Source organism: Equus przewalskii, unplaced genomic scaffold, assembly GCF_037783145.1.
Source record: "Equus przewalskii isolate Varuska unplaced genomic scaffold, EquPr2 ChrUn-13, whole genome shotgun sequence".
NCBI classification, from domain to species: domain Eukaryota; kingdom Metazoa; phylum Chordata; class Mammalia; order Perissodactyla; family Equidae; genus Equus; species Equus przewalskii.
In genome coordinates, this window is record NW_027228750.1 from 1,201,527 (window position 1) to 1,219,293 (window position 17,767).

Consider the following 17,767-nt stretch of genomic DNA (forward strand, 5'->3'; position numbering starts at 1 on the left):
AGATTGCACAACTCTTCTCATTTCTTCTTCTGGGATAAGCCTACCCTTAGAATTTCTGAGTCAGTTGATCTTGATTGGGACCCAGAAATTTATACAAGTTCCCTGTTATGGTGATGTTGCTGGTACCAGGAACATACCATGAGAACCTCTGCTCTAATTCTCTCCTTCCACCTTCCTTGTGCTCTTTCTTTCCTAACAATGGCAACCGGGGCAGCTGCTTCCAGGGCAGTCCAAACTCACAATATCAGTGTTAGGAAAGCTAATGGATGCTTGAGGAAGCGTTAATATACTGCCCCAGCTCCAAGTAATCATACAATCTAATTTTAAAAGTATACTCTATATGCAAATGCAACCTCCTCTTCTTACCAGATTGCTCCCCTTAAGCCCTTTCTGCTTCAAAATCAGAGCCACTACTGGGTGGGTTTCTGGTGTCCCAGAATGGACCAAGGATTTCACTTTCCCACAGAAACAATTTTATGAATGGTATGTAGGTACAGCTGAAATGGTAGTGTTAAAACCATTCTTCTGAAATAACTGTGGACCCGATGAGGCTTCAACGGGCTGACTTCCGGGAGCTTAACCACCATTTAAAGAATTGAGTTTCTGAGTTTCAGAGAACCAATTTTCAAACAAACTCTTAGAACATAACTTGTTTAGGAACTGCTTATAACTGGAACATTTGGTTCATTTTATTTATAGTTATTTTGCCCTTTACATTTGGAACCAAAGAGGCGGGAAAAAGACTTGTCATTCATTCTGCTAACATTTATTACGTGCTCACAATGTACCTGGCACTGCCATGTCCTGGGGATATAAAGATGAAAATGACAGCACCTGCCCTAGAGGAGCTCATATTCAAGGTGGGAAAATATTTACTAAGCAAATAAGAAAATTTTTACCAAGTTACCAATGTGATATGTGCAATAATGAAAAACTGATGAAGGAGATATCTGTTCTGCCTGGAGAGAGAGAGAGAGAGAGAGAGACTGACTCTGTGTGTGTGTGTGTGTGTGTGTGTGTGTGTATTAGGGAGAAGGCATATGTTTAAGAAGTTTAGAATCAGGGAGACATTTTTAGGCCTTGAAGACCAAGGGGCATTCCCCAGGCCAAGAAAGGGTTAAAGGGCATTCCAGGATAATGGAACAGTCTGAATGCAGAGGAGAATGAGCTGTACAAGAATGGCAAATAACTAGGTCAGCTTCTCATGGAGGATGGTGGAGGATGACTGGGAAGGGCATTAACGGCCACTCAAAGTTTGAACCTTAACCCAGAGGAAGAAATGAGAAGAATTACACATAGAGCGCAGTCAGCATATGTGGTATGTGCATTATCCCACACTTTCTTTTTTAAGAACTTTCTTCTCTTGTATATTTTCCAGCACCCTGAGGAAGATAATTTTTTATTTTCAACCAAATATTAATACTTTGAAAATGTGTTGAATCAAGTGGTTTTCAAATGTGTGCTCTAGAAAGCCCCCTCAAAGGCTGGCTGGATGTGGGCAGAAGAGCAGGCAGGGGCCTGCCCGCCGAGGCTGCCTCACTAACTCCCATTATCCATCCACCTAGCCAGCTTTCCTTTGGACTCTTCTACATATTGGGCACATCTAGTAGGAATATTGTATTTGAAAAAGGGTATGTAACTAAAAAAGAAAAGTTTTAAAACTAGTGTAATCTAATCCTCACACATTTAGTAACAGCCTGAGGACTCTGGTGTGGGGAGCCAAATCTCTCAGTTGCTGGCCAAAGGAGAAATGTTCTCAGACCGTGAGCTGGGACATCTGGGAAGATGGGACATCATGCCGGCATTGATGTAGATGTGTGATCAGTGATAATGGGTAATAGGATAAGCCTTTTGGGGCTGGCCCCGTGGCCGAGTGGTTAAGTTCGCGCGCTCCGCTGCAGGCGGCCCAGTGTTTCGTTGGTTCGGATCCTGGGCGCGGACATGGCACTGCTCGTCAGACCACGCTGAGGCAGCGTCCCACATGCCACAACTAGAAGAACCCACAACGAAGAATACACAACTATGTACCGGGGGGCTTTGGGGAGAAAAAGGAAAAAATAAAATCTAAAAAAAAAAAAAAAAAAAAAAAAAAAAAAAAAAAAATAGGATAAGCCTTTAGTTGGCCACAAGAGGCAACGATAAAATCATTTCTTCCCAGGATGATCTCTCTAACACTCTAAGATCAATGTTTGAATTTTCTTATAAGGAAAAGCTATTCTTTTTTTAAGCATTTCAGACAATTCTTTATGCTTTTAGAATTTTGGTACTTCTTGATCTCTTGACTGTATTTACTGTTCCATTCAATGTAAAAATACATAGGCAGTCATGGTGAAGATATTTATGTCAAAACTTGACCCTTGCTGATTTGGTTTAGTGAGCAGTGTTATCATTAGGAATTAAAAGTAATTGTCACTACATATCATGTTATAATTATTTATGTCATATGTAGATAGTATGTTAATTTGGTTTTAATCACCTTTCCAATGAAAACTAAAGGGACTTGCCAGTTTCTTCTGTACCTACACACAACTTTTGCATTTAAATGTAGCTTAACTGCCCTGAGCGGACAATGGAATCTCCCCTGGGAGCCAAAGTCCCCAGACTTTATATTTTATCATCTCTGTTGGGGAGACACTTGCTGAGTTGCTGTTTGGCATATAAGAAAAAAAAAAACCAGAAAAGAAAGACTTGAAGAATATAAGCCCAAAGAGGTGTTGAGGTACAAAAGAAATAGCTACAGAAGAAAAGAACATGATAAGTGTACAAACCCGAAGAAGAGCGTTCTGTGGTCTGGTGGGCTGAGCTCTGGAGTTCCAGACCCTGGTCCCAGCTGTACCACCAGCTGTGTGCCCTTGGCCTTTTGGTGAACATCTCTGCAGGACACTTTTCCCTTCTGAGAAGCGTGTGTGTGGAAGGAGGTGTTGGTGGGAGTGAGGGTACTTAAAGGCCAGGCCAACCTTGAAGTTGAGAATTTCTAAACTGGATGCAGCCCAGTGTGAAGGAAGGAGACAGACAGAGCTTGGGGTCTGGTGGAGAGAGCTTGGATCCAGATCTGACCTACCTGCCTGTGATCTTGTGCAGGTTATTTAACCTTGCACTGTCCTTCCCTGGAAGGTGAGGTCAATAATTCCTACCTCCATCAAATGAGATGAGGTGCATATGAATGCCAGGGAATGTTTCTGATAGCTAAAGTTCATCACAAGAAGGAAAGTACATCTGCAAAAGCATTCCGTAACCTGATGGAAGGATAGCTCAGTGCATGTACAGTAAATAGATGCACAGCTCTTGAAATTTGGAAGTGGCTTAAATAAGTCTGTAGGAAACTTTTTTTAAAATCAAATTTATTCCTTTTAAACTCTTTCACCAGCCTAACAATATATATTAAGTGTTTATCATCTGTGCCCTTAAGGAATTCATAGTCTAATGGCTTAGTGACTCCTTTCTCCTTTTTTCTTTTTAAAAATAATTTTTCCTTCAGTTTTAATTATTGGCCTACATATTGTTCCTTGTTTGGGGGTAATATAAGACCTGCTTTCTCTCATATTGTATTAATATTTACTATATTGATTCCCACGTCTGAGCATCTGGTTTTATTTCTAAGCAGAAATGAACCCATTTTTGTTGGTGCTGAATCAGCATTTTCTCACCAGACCCAGGGCTCGCTGTACTTTCTGGAAGAAAGAGCTGACTGTGACAGAACAATGCTGAGCTGTGGCCAAGGAAAACTTCAGAGGAGCACCTGGCTCCTCCCAGTCAGGGCTGAAGTGCTATTTTCCTAAGCCGGGGCTCCTCTGTTTCAGCTCTTAAATCACTAATTAGTAGTAGAGGCATTTACAAGAACATGTTGAAGCTATATTTGAGGAGCCTAGGATTGAGAGAGTAGCATGACATAAATGATAGAAGAGAAACACGAACAGAGAGCTAAAGAGTGAGAGTCTTAAGCTGTATTTTTTATTTATACACAAGAAGAATAAATAGTCTTATAGAAGGAAATTTTCATCCCAATTAGTTGATAATGTTGATTACTTTTTTATCACAGTCTGATAACATGCCATTCATGGAACCAGTTAGACATAGTGGTTGTTCAGCCAAGGTTTTACCTTGGATTATAGTTAGAACAGGTGTGATGAATGAACGATTGATGTTACAGTTGGATACAAACAGAACTTTGCAATTAAGAGTCTTGAAATCTTTAGTTGAAGTCTTTGGTTCCCACCACCATACCAAAGTTGAAAGTGTAGGCAGCCTTCTTTTAATGTATTTTATTCACTTGGGATTAAAGACAGAAGCTCTCTTTAGTTAATCACAAAAATTATCTTTTACCATAATTAGCAGCTTGGGATTTTTCAGTTGCTTTTGGGTGCAGTAATTAAAATTAAGATAATTATGAATTCTGGATATGCTCGGTACCTTAGGTCAGGAATAGTTTTCGCTACATCTGTCAGACTGATAAGTATTTTCTCCCTTTGATTTGAACACCCACCCTCTCTTCTGGAATACTACATCAAATTCCAGGGCTGGAGCTGCCCGTTGGTAATGCTGATTCTGCAACAAAATGAGCCAATGAATGTATTGATTGGAAGTGGCATTTGTTAAGGAAATACACCTGAAATAAAAATGAAGACCTCTTTTGTAAAATGCTCCTTTTCAATGCTCTGTGCATTGCGATGGAACTGTAGGTTGATGCTCCGGACTTCCCTGTGAGTGGATGCCTGCGGGCTAGTCTTGAAGCTGTTTTCTTTGTGGTTTGCCTCCTGTCCACTGGGAAGCCCGTGCTCCTTTCATTTTCATTCTTTTCCAATGCTTGTGCTTTTGAACACAGAACCCCCATCCTCCCACCACCCAAACTCCACATTCCAGCCTCGTGATTTCATGGTACCAGGCGTATGTCCCCTGCCATGCCGGCAGGCTGCCTGCTGACTCTTGCTGGGGGAACAGACGGGAACATAAACTCACCACTGAAGAGCAGGACACTCTCTGTATATTTTTAAGGCCAGGAATCCAGTTCTCATTTAGAGGCTGTATTTTTAATAGCTCCTTGCAAATCGAACAAAACATTTCTTGTTGCTCTTATTTCTTGATAACATCATTCCCTCTGCATGGATGTATAGAATCACAGAAACTAGAGAATGAAAAGGATGTATTAGATCATGTCTGGTCCATTCCCACTGGTCACAAGTCTTTTTCCCACAGTCTGTCCTCTAGTGCTATTCTCTTTGAGTTTTCTCAAGACTTAGTTTCTCCATTTCTCCTGGGGAATAATTCCTTAGTTTGACCATGAAGGAATTTATGTGGAAATATTCATATTCATTTTTTCAGCTTGATATTCCTAGTCTTCATAACCCTCTACACTAGCATAAACAGTCCCTCTTTGTCCTAGGTCAGGCATTTCTGCATGGTGGTTTTTTTCTCTCTCATTTATTAAGTTCAAAGCTTGTTTTTCTGCTGTGCTTTCTCTCTTCATCAATCAGCCCCTAAAGCCCATTCATCATTTTTTACCTCACTGAAAGCTCCTTTGCTTGTTCCCATATCAGGAACCCAGAGCTGGTTAAGGTCCCAAGGTCCTGGAGGAAGCCTCACTGATATGTATTTATCCTATGCTGACTCCTCTCGCTCTCTGTCTCTGTCCTCCCAGCCTCAGTTCTCAACTACAAACTATTTTTAAAATAATGCTTCTAAATTATGGTTTGGGGAGTTAGTCATTTGAAGGCGTAGTGTGTGTGTGTGTGTGTGTGTGTGTGTGGTTTTAAGTGAGAAGATTATATTTGTTCTAGTTACTTAAAAGATATTTTTCATGTCCTTGGAGCCACAAATCTTGTAGGTCTCCTGGGTACTTAAATCAAGTGCAATTCTGGACCCTGGAACTGTGATGTAGCATTCTATTTTAGGGCTATTATCTCAGGAGTAGAGAGGAAAATAAGCAGATACGGGGAAAATAGACTGTATTTGTAGGATTTGGAATTCTTGGGGAAAGGAAAGGGCAAAATTTAAGTAGCCTTGGCACTCACATATCTAAAGTAGATTAGCTGTTAGGAGCTAGTGTTAGGTATAAAGATAAGGACTTTTTTTTATGTCGCTTTCTTTTTTATTTCAGTTTTATTGACACATAATTGACAAATAAAATTATAAAGTATTTAAAGTATACGTCATGGTGATTTGATACACATATACACTGTGAAAGGAGTTCCCCCATCTAGTTAATTAACACGTCCATCACCTCACATATTTATCTGTTTTTGTTCTTTTTTGGTGAGAACATTTAAGTTCTACTCTCCAAGCAAATTTCAACTATAGAGTACAGTGTTATCAACTATAGTCACCATGTTTTACATATACTATATACTCATATACTATATGGTTTCCTGGATTAGAGGACCCAATATTATAAAGGTGTAAGTTTTCCCCAAAGCAATCTGTGGACTCAATGGAATCCCAATCAAAAACCCCAACAGTTTTTCTTTTTTCTCTTGGAACTTGACAGGATGATTCTAAAATGCATTGAGAAGTGTAAAGGGCCTAGAGAGGGTAAGATACTCTTCAAGAAGTAGGTAGGAAGACTTGCTCCACCAGGTCCCAAGACTTATTAAAAAGGCAATTGTGATACTGGTGCAGAGAGAGACAAATAGACCAATGGGACAGAGCAGAAAGACCGGATACAGACCCAAACATATAGAGATACTTGTTTATGACAGAAGTGGCATTCCAGAGCAGTGGGGAAAGACAGTTTTTTCAATAAATGGTGCTGGAACAATTAGATATCTATATGGGGGGAAAAAAAAGAAAAGAAATTGGATGTCTACCTCACACCATATGCAGAAATCTCCAAATGGATATGGATTTGAATGTAAAACTTTAAAGTATACACACACATGCACATACATATGTTTTATATATGTATATATGTGTATACGCATACATATCTTTATGACCTCAGGGTATTGAAAGATTGCTTGTATAACATAAACATCTATAGTCAAAAATTATATATTTGCTAAAATTAAGAGCATCTTTCCATCAAAAGATGACATAAAGTTGACAAGTAGCCACACAAAGAGAGAATATATTGGCCACACATGTAATTGTCAAAATATTAGTATCCAGAATATATAAAAACTCTTAATAAAAAGGCAATCCAATCTGAAAAAAATAGGCAAAATATCTTGAATATGCTCTCCACAGAAGAGGAAATAAAAAAAGCCAATAACCAAAATAGTTCTCAACTTCTTTAATAATCAAGGAAATGCAGTTAAAACATAATGAGATTCCACTTCATTTCCAACAGATTAGCTAAAAATAGAAAGAATGGCAAAGGGTTGATGAGGATATGGAGCAACAGGAATTGATAGTAGAAACTACAAATTGTTTCATACTTAGGAATAGTTTAGCATGCCGTAGTACACTTGAAGATATAATAATGCATACCTTATGACCCAGCAATTCTACTCCTAGGTATAGACACTAGGTAAACTTGGCACACAGTACACAAAGATACATGTGTAAGAATGTTCTCTTTTCCCCCCATAAATTTTTTTTGCAAATTTTCAAACCTATAGAAAAGTTGCAAAATTAATGAAATGAATGTAATAAAGTCTTAATAGATAGTGGCTAAGCCAAACATAGTAGCCAGTGGAAAGACTTTGGGCTTTGTAGAAATACATGGGCTTTGAAGTCAGTGATACCTGGCTTGAAATCCAAGTCTACCCACTAGCTACGTGATCATGGGCAATCAATTAAGATCTGTGAGCCTCAGTTTTCTCATCTGTAAATTAAAGTTACATCTTCTAATTAAAATACGGTATGTCTACCATATTGGATATGGTAAGGATTAAATACATTAATGTATATAAAGCACTGAGGTAAATGCCTGCAACATAGTAGTTGTGCAGCATATTATGGCTATTATTAATATTTTGTTATTGTTAAAAATGATACTAATGCATTTTATTTTTTCACAACCTTTTAGTTACAGCACATTTACTGATATATATTCTTTTTTGGGCTTTTCACTATACAATGAAAAATCATCCAAGGGAAAAATAGCAGTTTTTCACCCTGTATTACATTTTTTCTTCTCATTTTCCTATTACAACTTCAATATTAGAATGTGTAAACCAGTAGGAAAATATGACCGTGACAAAAATGTTTTTATAATTTAAAAAATTATACGGAATTAAAAACTCCTTTTGAAGAAATAAAAAATGAAGTATGATTTTATCAAAAGCAAAAAGAAATGAAAGCACGAAAAAGTTAAATAAGTTTATCAAGAAGTAATATTAGAAATAGAGTATACACTTCCTAATTTCTAGCCCAAGATCCTGTACACTGAATTATAATATTAGTAATTACTTTTAAAGAAAACTGAATTAAGTAAATAGTAGTAGCCTCTAGCCCTAATGCTATGGCTATCATTTCCTTAATTGCAAAATGAATGAAGTCACATGAATAACCCTTCAGGCCCCTTTAATCTCCACTGAAATTTGATTCTCTGTCTGAAGCCTTGCTCACTGACCCCCGGATCCACAGTCATCTTTTCCTCCTGGGAACTCCTGCTCATACCCCACTATTTATCTTTCCAAACTGGTCATGATCATGTTGCCACATTGTACTGTTACTTATCTTTTCATAAATATATCCTCTGTCTCCAATTAGATTGCATTCTCTTGGGGATGCAGACCTTTTCTTTTGTGCCTTTGTATTTGTAAGTTTTTGAGTGCAAAAAACCCCACATTCTAACTGTTATTTTCTGTACCTGTTAGCACCTAACATAGTGCTTTGCCCAGAGTAGGCACAAAATAAATGAGTAAGGATGATGACTATCAGATTGCAGTTTTAAAAAATAGGACTATCCTAGCTAGGGTAACATGGGCATAGGATTTGCGGATTCTGCCTCAAAAGCAAAAATGTTTGTTTTCCTCTGTTCCAGAAAGATGCCATGAAGCGAATATTCTCTGGCATTCAGCCTACAGGAATCCCCCACCTCGGCAATTACCTGGGAGCCATTGAGAGCTGGGTGAAATTACAGAACGAGCATGGCTCCGTGCTGTACAGCATTGTTGACCTACACTCCATCACTGTCCCTCAAGACCCAGCCGTCCTTCGGCAGAGCATCTTGGACATGACGGCTGCTCTTCTCGCCTGCGGCATAAACCCGGAGAAGAGCATCCTTTTCCAACAATCTCAGGTCAGCTTCTCAGCTTAGAACTGAGAAAACTTTTGTTTTCAGATTATTTGAGGAAACACTTGGGTGGGATATATAGCTCCTGTTTGTGGTTTTTAAAAAATTGTTCAGAAGTGACTTCATCAAATTTGATTGTTTCATTTTAATGTTTTCCCTGTATTCATATCATTAAGTATCATTTTAGTCCAATAGTATTTTTCAACTTTGCTCTACTATACTTGGTAAATGTATAGTGCTTCATATACCAAAAAGTTGTATGTCATTGGTACTTCGTACCCTGGAATGGTTTTTCTATACTGGGTTGCATTCAAACTGATAAATTCATGCTGTTGACTAATCTCCTGGTGATCAAAGATAGAATCTAGTGACTAATGATTTTACATAACTCCAATGTTGCTTTATTAGGTATTGCATTTGGAAGGTCCATTGGGTAATTCCCATTGTTCATTCTTTGCATAATAGCTTTTGAGAAGATTTGAGAGAACTAGCTGGGAAATTGGAAGACAATGTCCAGTGTCTTGAGTCCAAGCCAAGAAAGGCTTCAGAATAAAGCCAAAATATTTGACTCATATCTTCACTATGGATGAATCAGTTTACTGTTGGACAGGCAGAGAGCCTGGATTAGAGTCAGGGCACTTAAGAGACTCCCTAGCAAAGAAGACAAAAATTTTAACTGGATCATGCCCTCGTTACATATCTGCTTTAACCTTGTGACAAAGCCACAGCCAAGGAGGTATGTTATGCGTGTTTTGGCATGTGTTAACATGTATATATGTTTGATAGATGTTATACACGTGTATATCTCCTTCCTTGATCATAAACTTCTGACAGTCATTATTTTTATGTATGTTTGATCACCCATAGAACTTAATGTAATGATTCACATAGAGCAACCATTTAAAAAATAAGTAATAAATGAAAGGAATATCTTCAAAAAATAAATGGAGTTATCCACTTAAACTTGTTGCCAGCTTGGAGATAACTGGAGAAAATAATAGAATCTAATCATTAAAATGACCATAAAGGCAATTTACCTCAATTTCCTTCCTTACAGTTGGTCAGGAAGCCTTTACTTATGCATGACTTTTCAAATTCAGTCTTGGACAGCTCTAATTGTTATAAAGTACTTCCTTATATTGAACAAACACCTGCCTCCCTACAATTTCCACCTATTCATTTAATTTCTGCTCTCTAAAAATACATAATAAATCAACTCTGTCTTCCACATGACTGCTCTTCAAATACCTGGAGACTTTCATTATGCACCGTCCTTACCTACAGACCCTTACCCCACAGGGCTTCCCTTCTTCAAACTGCTTGTCCCCAGATTTCTCACCCTCTCAGTTGTCCTATCTCAGAAGCGCTCTCACATTATCTCTGAAAGGAGTGTGCCTCTCATCTTTCATGAAACAATGTTTATTCAAACTCTTTACATCCAGCTCTGATATTATAATGCTGGTCATTTTTAGAGCCACTTTTTGAGTCATCTAATGCATTTTCCAAAGCATATCCTCTTCACTCCGTCTAAGCTGTTTTTGATACAAGCTTTCTTTTGATCTTTATGTGATAGTTTCTAAAAATTGTATTCTCAGTACCTATTTCTATACTTCTTATAGGTGAAAATGTCTAATCTCTATAAAGTAACCACTTGCCAGATTGCTTTTTTAAGTGATCTTTAAATTTAAAGGCTTATTTATAACCTCATTCAATACTTGTACTTTGAGCTCATACCCCCAAGAAATGATTACCATATTATAATTTTTTTCCTTTGTAATGGATTTTTGGCAGTGAACTCCATAAACATCTAAACGTTGCAATAATTGAGGTTTCTTCTTCCACACGGGACTTGGTTGTTGAAAACAGCAATTGAAAGAGTAACCCACAATATGGGAGACTTTGTAAGAACTCCCTCATAAATGAGGGATAATAAAATTCCCCTCCCCCTTGGTTTTTTTATAGTACATAACGAGTCATTGGTTCCCAAAGTGGTTGTGGGCCTAGTCAGAGATTGGGGGTAACTGATGTTTCCTCAGTGGCCTTAGTGCAACTCTAAACTGTCTCGCAATTCCCTTCCTCCCCTCCCTGACTTCAGCTCCCTCGGGGGGATTTCAATAGTTTGCCAGTAAGATCTGAGGGAAGTACTCTTCAGCCCACATTCCACAATTTGTCCCATGAAGACAATATGAAAGATTTCCTCAGGTGTCTTTCTGACTCCAAGACGTGCTTGGTCTTAGCTATTTCATTCTTCTTTGACTCGGGCAACCAACGTTATTACACCTCCGTGGATGGACTGGACATTTATCAGGTTTTCTTTCCTCTTTTAAATATTTAATAAAGAAAAATTTAAATATACACAGAAGAGTGGGAGAATAGTATGTTGTACTCCCATAACTTACTAACATTTTGTAATTTGTCTCATCAATGGTTTCTTTGTTGAAGTATTTTAAAGCAGATACAACATGTCATGGTGTTTCACTCCCTAAATGTTTCAGTGTGCTTCTCTATAAACAGAAAATTTCCTTACATAACGACAATACTGTCATCACACCTAATAAATTTAATGGTAATTCCATATTATCATCTAATACCCAGTCCATATTCAAATTACACTCATTCTCCCCAAAATGTCCTTTACAGTTGGCTTGTTTAAATGAAGATCCCACCAAAGTCCACACATTACATTGATTAGGGAATCTTAAGTATCTTCTTTTTCATTCCTTTTGATTTGCCAAAAAGTCGTATTTTATTTCCAGTACAGTCAGTTCTTCTGCACTTAAAAAAAATGGAAAAGTTCAATTTTTATGTTCCCACTTTTTTCATGCCTTTGATATATTGATCAGGTTTTCTTTTATTTGCTGTAAAATTAGCTCTTTTGAACATAAAATTAAACCTTAGTTTTTTGTTGCTTTCTCTTTGCACTAATCTGTGTTAGCCGATGTTTAGTGGCTATAAGCTACTGTCCCACATAGTTGCTCATCACCATTTTTTGAATAGAAATAGTTTGAATAGGAACTGCTTGCCTAGTGCCCTTATAGTGCCTAGAAAGGAACGTTAGACATCAGTTCCCTTAGAATGGCCGTAAAGCTTCCACTTGTTCAGGAGGATGATGAGGAGTTCTTCCTCATGCCATATCCTGTGACTGTGAAAGCTTGTATCGGCTTTTTCCTCTTAGAACCATTTTCAAGTAGATGTATAATCACATAAGCTAGTCTCCCTGAAACACTTATTATTTTAAGCATCTGGGCTCATATTTGCCGTGTTCTAGTGTGGCATTCTTATTTTATGTTTTGTGATACAAAAGTCAATAATGAACAACTGTCTTTATCAACCTGTAGAGTCTCCAATAGGTGGGGATTGAAAAGAAAATAATCACAGCATTTTTAGATCTAGAAAAAAAGTGAGAAGTCATATTTATTAGAAAACTAATGTTTTAAATGTGTAAGATTTACCAAGCCTTTTCATGTATGTGCTCTCTCTTTTAATCCTCAAAACAGTGCATGGGTTAGGCATTACTGTTCTTTCACAGATGAATGAATTAAAGTATGAAGAGATTAAGTAAATTAGGAAATGTTCTTAAAACCATCTCTGAGAGGTGCCTAGTACTTAGTAAATGCTTAACAAATATATCTTCTTAATTAGCTACCTGTGGTCATACAGCTTGTAGGGGACAAATCCAGGACTCTTCTTCTTTTTCCTAAGGTACCACTTTTAGGAGATGTACTCATGAGGAGGGAACCTAATTCTGCCCCCTCATCATGCCTCTGCCTCTGGAGCTGATGGCAGAGGGGCCGTGGAGAGCCAGAGCTGACCTCAAGGTCCTCATTATTTCTTGCCTGGACCAGTAAATTACCCTTTTACTCCTGCCTCGGTCTCACAGATTGATAGTCCATTCCCAACATTGTAGCCACGGTCATCTTTCTACTTATAATACATCAGCACCTCTCTCCTCCTTCTCTCCTCTCTCAGGGTAAAAATCTAAACTCAGTTTCTAGAAAGCTGTTCAAGAATGAGGCCCCTGAGAATATCAGGCCAGTGTTTCTTCTACTTTTTATCAGCAGGTTATTTTGTGTTCAGATGATCTGATTAACTTTTACCAATAACTCTTTTAAAGCAGAAGTTGGAGTATTTTTTTCTGGTGTTATTTTCAGAAAAATTGGTAAATTAATTCTTGCTTATAAAACAGATAACGTAGACATCAGCTGTCTACATTTTAACAAGATTTTTTGTTAGTTCCTTTATAGTGGGAGTTTTGTAGTGCATTTAAGCACTTATTTGATCATTAAATATGTAATTGAGAGGATAGGAATTTAGAAAACAATTATACTTAAAGTGTTGGGAGCCAATGCCAGTTAAAATTAGACATACCTGCATTCCCCCCCTCACCAAATATTACTTACAAGTAAAATTAAGAATTTTTGAAATTGTGAGTTAGATAAAAATATATTTTTTTAATATTATATAATATGCTCTTTTCATATATATCCAATGTGTTAAGAAAAGTACTTACAGCTAAGTATAAAGACTCGTTCCCAGGTGCTATTGTCATACATCAGAGTAAGTTCTAGTAATCAGCTGAAGTGGAGAAGGAATTTAGCTATGTTATAATGCTGATTTTACCAATAATTTTCATCTCCAATCCTTCACATTCTTTCTCAGCAGTATGACTGGAACAATTTAGACTTACTGAAGATTTTTCTCATTATTTTCTTTTTCTTTCTCTCCCACTGGCCTCTAGTCATGGTGCTTCCCCTAAAATATGTTTGCCATATGTGGGGAATTTTACAGAGCCTGTCCTCTGAAAGGTGTGTATGTGTGTGTGTGGAGAGAGAGAGAGAGAGAGAAAGAGAGCACGCGAGAGCCTTGCCTATGTGTGTGTTTGGCAGAGGTTTCCATCCCAATGCCAAAGTCAATGGTCTTTTATTTCCAGCAGGCCTGAGTGCAGATCCAATCTGATTCCCACAGCTGTCTCTGAGGTGCATGTCTCCACATCTTTAGTTGTTAGTACTTTCCTTGCAATCGAATCACCCTGCAGATGGAAGATAAAAGCTGGAGTTTGTAGCTTTAGGCACTGGCTTTCTGCCAAGGCTAGGAGGAAAGGACAGTTTCGACCATCAGACATCATGTTACAGAGGGTCCAAAACAGGCCAGAGAAGAGCCGGGGGAGGAGAATGGAATCTGCAGCTTTGGAATGTAGCCTCATTCTCTAATTAGAGTTGTTTTGTTTCCCAGGAAGCTAAAATCAATAATCATAACAAGGGAAAAGGGCTGTGAGGAAATCAATTTCAGAATGAAGCCCAAAGGAGCTGACTACATGACTCTTGGCTCACTGTGTACAAACAAAAGTGACACCGGACCCATCGTCCTGTCTTAGAGGTGTGAAACCAAGGCTTAAACTTGGACGGAGAGTCTCTAACGTTCTCACTTATCCTAGTGATTTTGGAAGCTTCTTTGAGTACATATTTACGTTTATGGAACTCTCGTCCCTGCTGTTGGTTAGGCTATCAACAACAGGTGCATAAGAGAAAGGAAGCAAACAAGCATCTGTATAGATTAATGGACTTGAAGAATCTATTTGTAAGACTGGCATTACCTCCAAAGTTTCTAGGGAAAGATAAAGGATCTAAATGACCCATGGCGTAAACAATAAAGAGAAGTTGGGGGAAATTATTATATAGCCAAATTCCTCATGTATTTCCATCTCCTAAAAGTTTCCACTAGTACCACTTCCTTGCCTGGATCTGTACCCCTGTGTGACTTGATGAGCATGTTGTAGTATTTGTGCTGCCTCCATCTTGGACCACAGGATTAGGTCATATGTTAATCGTACCTTCAAGAAAAGTGCTTTTCTACTATCAGAGCAATAGGGTAAAGAGTACAAGTTTTGAAGACAGATATAGTTGGCCTCACTGTGACCTCTTCTTGTTATGACATACTTGGCAATTACTCAAGCTCTCTGAACCCCGTTCATAATGTCTATAATTGGGATATTTAAATACTATGATGTATAATACCTGGCAAATGTTAACTTTCTCTCTGCCCCACAACACACATACTACCCTCACCCCAGGCCCCTTGATACTGTGAAGATTTGTTTAAGGGTGGAGTGAAACTGGAAGAAAGACATCAAATTAATGACAGTGCCTCTCTTTATACTCAATAATAAAATATTTTCGGAAGAGTTTGTTGTCATAGGTATTTTGGGAACTTTTTAAGAAATATTTCAAACATTCAGAAAACATGAGGAGAATGGGTGCTTTTTGAAATGCTAACCTTTTGGCATACTTGCTTTGTGTAGTTTTTGTTTTTTAAGAAATAAAACATTATAAGTATAGTAGAAACTTTCTGTTTAGCTCTCTCTAATCCTATTCCACTCTGCCTCCGCAGAGGTAACCACTATATTGAATTTGATATTCATCACTCCCACATGTTTATATTTTTATTGCATGCATATGATTTGGCCATAACAACCCATATTATTTGTTTTGTATGTTTTAAAACTTTATATGAGTGATGTCATGCTGCATATATCATCCTGCATCTCTCTTTTCGTGTGCAACATTGCATGGTTGAGGTTTATTCATTTTGACTGCACTACAATATTCCATTGTCTGGCTCTATCACAATTTATTTATCCATTTCCCTGGCAAAGGATATTTATATTTTTTCCCAACTTTTTTTGTTAGTGCAAACAATACTACAGTGGGCCTCCTTGTGTATGCTTTTTGTGTACATATGAAAGTTCTAGGTGTACATACGTAAGGGTAGAATCGTGAAGACATATGACATATGCATCATCAGCCTTACTGGATATTGCCAGATTACTCTCTAAATGCGTATTCCAGTTTACATCTCCACCAATAGAAGAGTTCCTTTTGGTTTATGGCAATATCTGATATGATTAGACATTTTATTTTTGTCATTATAAAGGATAGAATATGCTATCTCAGTGTTGCTTTAATTTGCACTTCCCTGATTACTGGTAAGGTTAAATATTTTTTCATGTTTTAACCCTTTCATTTTCTTCTGTGAATTGTTTGTTCATATCTTTTGCCCATTTTTTAAATTGTATTTTCTTATTGATTTGTAGAAATTCTTTACCTATCCTTGATACTAATCCTTTGTCTGTTATACATTATGTTTTTTCAGTCTGTGGCTTGTCCTTTTAAATTTTTAAATGCTGTCTTTTGTTATACAGGAGTTTTCATTTTAATGTAGTCAGTTCAATCTTTTCCTTTATGCTTCTGTGCTTCTGGGGTGTGTTTTGAAGAAATTCTCCGCTGGCCTAATGTCACAGAGCTATTCTTCCTTGTTATCTCCCAAGTGTTTTAAAGTTTTTGCTTTTCACATTTGAGGCTGAGTTATCTATCTATCTATTTGTGGATCTTAATAATTTCAACAGACTTTATTTACATATAAAAAAATGTGTTAAATTGTTAATATCAACACAGGTCATATCAGAAAGTCTTTAAGTATTGGGAATCTATCTAACACATAGTGATGGCTACATGTTTTCCAAAATTCTAATTTTTGTTTGAAAACTGAAACTTTATCATTAGCATCACCTTCTGTGAGCTGTTTTCCTTGAAAGTCTCTTCTTTCCTTTTTCCCCCTTGAGGAGTTTTGAGTACCCTGTTAATCTCTCTAGAGAACAAATTTGGTTTTTGTGCACCTATTTCGTCTTTGTTTTCTATTTCATCACTTTCATTAATTCCTCCCTTCCTTCTATTTCCTTTGAAATTACTTTGTTGTTCTTTTTCTAAGTACTTGAATAGACCTCATTAATTTTTAGCCATTCTTCTTTTCTAATATAAACATTCAAGAGTATAAATTTCCTTCTAAGTTCTGTTTTATCAGTATCCACAAAGTTGGTGATACGTAGTATTTTCACTATAACTCAGTTCTAAATGATTTCCAATTTTGTGTCTTCTTTGATCTATGATTAATTTAGAAGTGTGTGGTTAAATTTCCAAATATATGGCTCTTTTTGAAAACCCAGCTTTTTTAAAAAATAGATTTTTAATTTCATTCCATTTTAGTCAGAGAATATGGTCTCTATGTTTTCAGTTCTTTGGTATTTTTAAAGATTGACTTCAGTAAATGGTCAATATTTATAAGTGGTCTATTTGTGCTTGAAAATAATTTGTAATTTCTAATTCAGTAATTTTAAATTATTTTGATTGTTCATGCCTATCAGTAAAAAGTTTTTGAGACTCACCCCTAAGATATATATGTAGTGTACATTATACAACTTATCTATGAAGTAAAAATTAAAGAGACAAGTTAAAAATGTATATTAATAAAAGTTCTACTGTTTTCTTACTGTGTTCTAGTAGGTGATCTTGTACATCCTCTGAGGTTCATAAATCCCATTTTGGAAACCACTGTTTTCATTATTCATCTCCAGTGGTCACCAGGGTATCTTCTTATGGTCAAGTAAATATTTCGAGTTGCAAGACTGCCACACACCATGCTTGGTACCAGTCTACTTAGCAGGGCATAGAATAAGAACCTCAGCTTCCCAGCAAGATAACTCCTCTAAGCAAGATTCCTTGCTATAGCAGTCCATGTAGCAATACATATGTAGGTCTG

The 17,767-nt window shown here is 37.2% G+C and overlaps 1 protein-coding gene across 1 annotated transcript in view; it reads left to right on the plus strand.

Moving 5' to 3' along the window:
* WARS2 (tryptophanyl tRNA synthetase 2, mitochondrial) overlaps positions 1 to 17,767 on the plus strand; it is a 91,335-nt gene that overhangs the window by 34,404 nt on the left and 39,164 nt on the right. Inside the window, exon 2 of the mRNA XM_008516136.2 lies at positions 8,924 to 9,181. Coding sequence (XP_008514358.2) covers positions 8,924 to 9,181 — 258 coding nt within the window. The remainder of the gene's footprint in view (positions 1 to 8,923; positions 9,182 to 17,767) is intronic.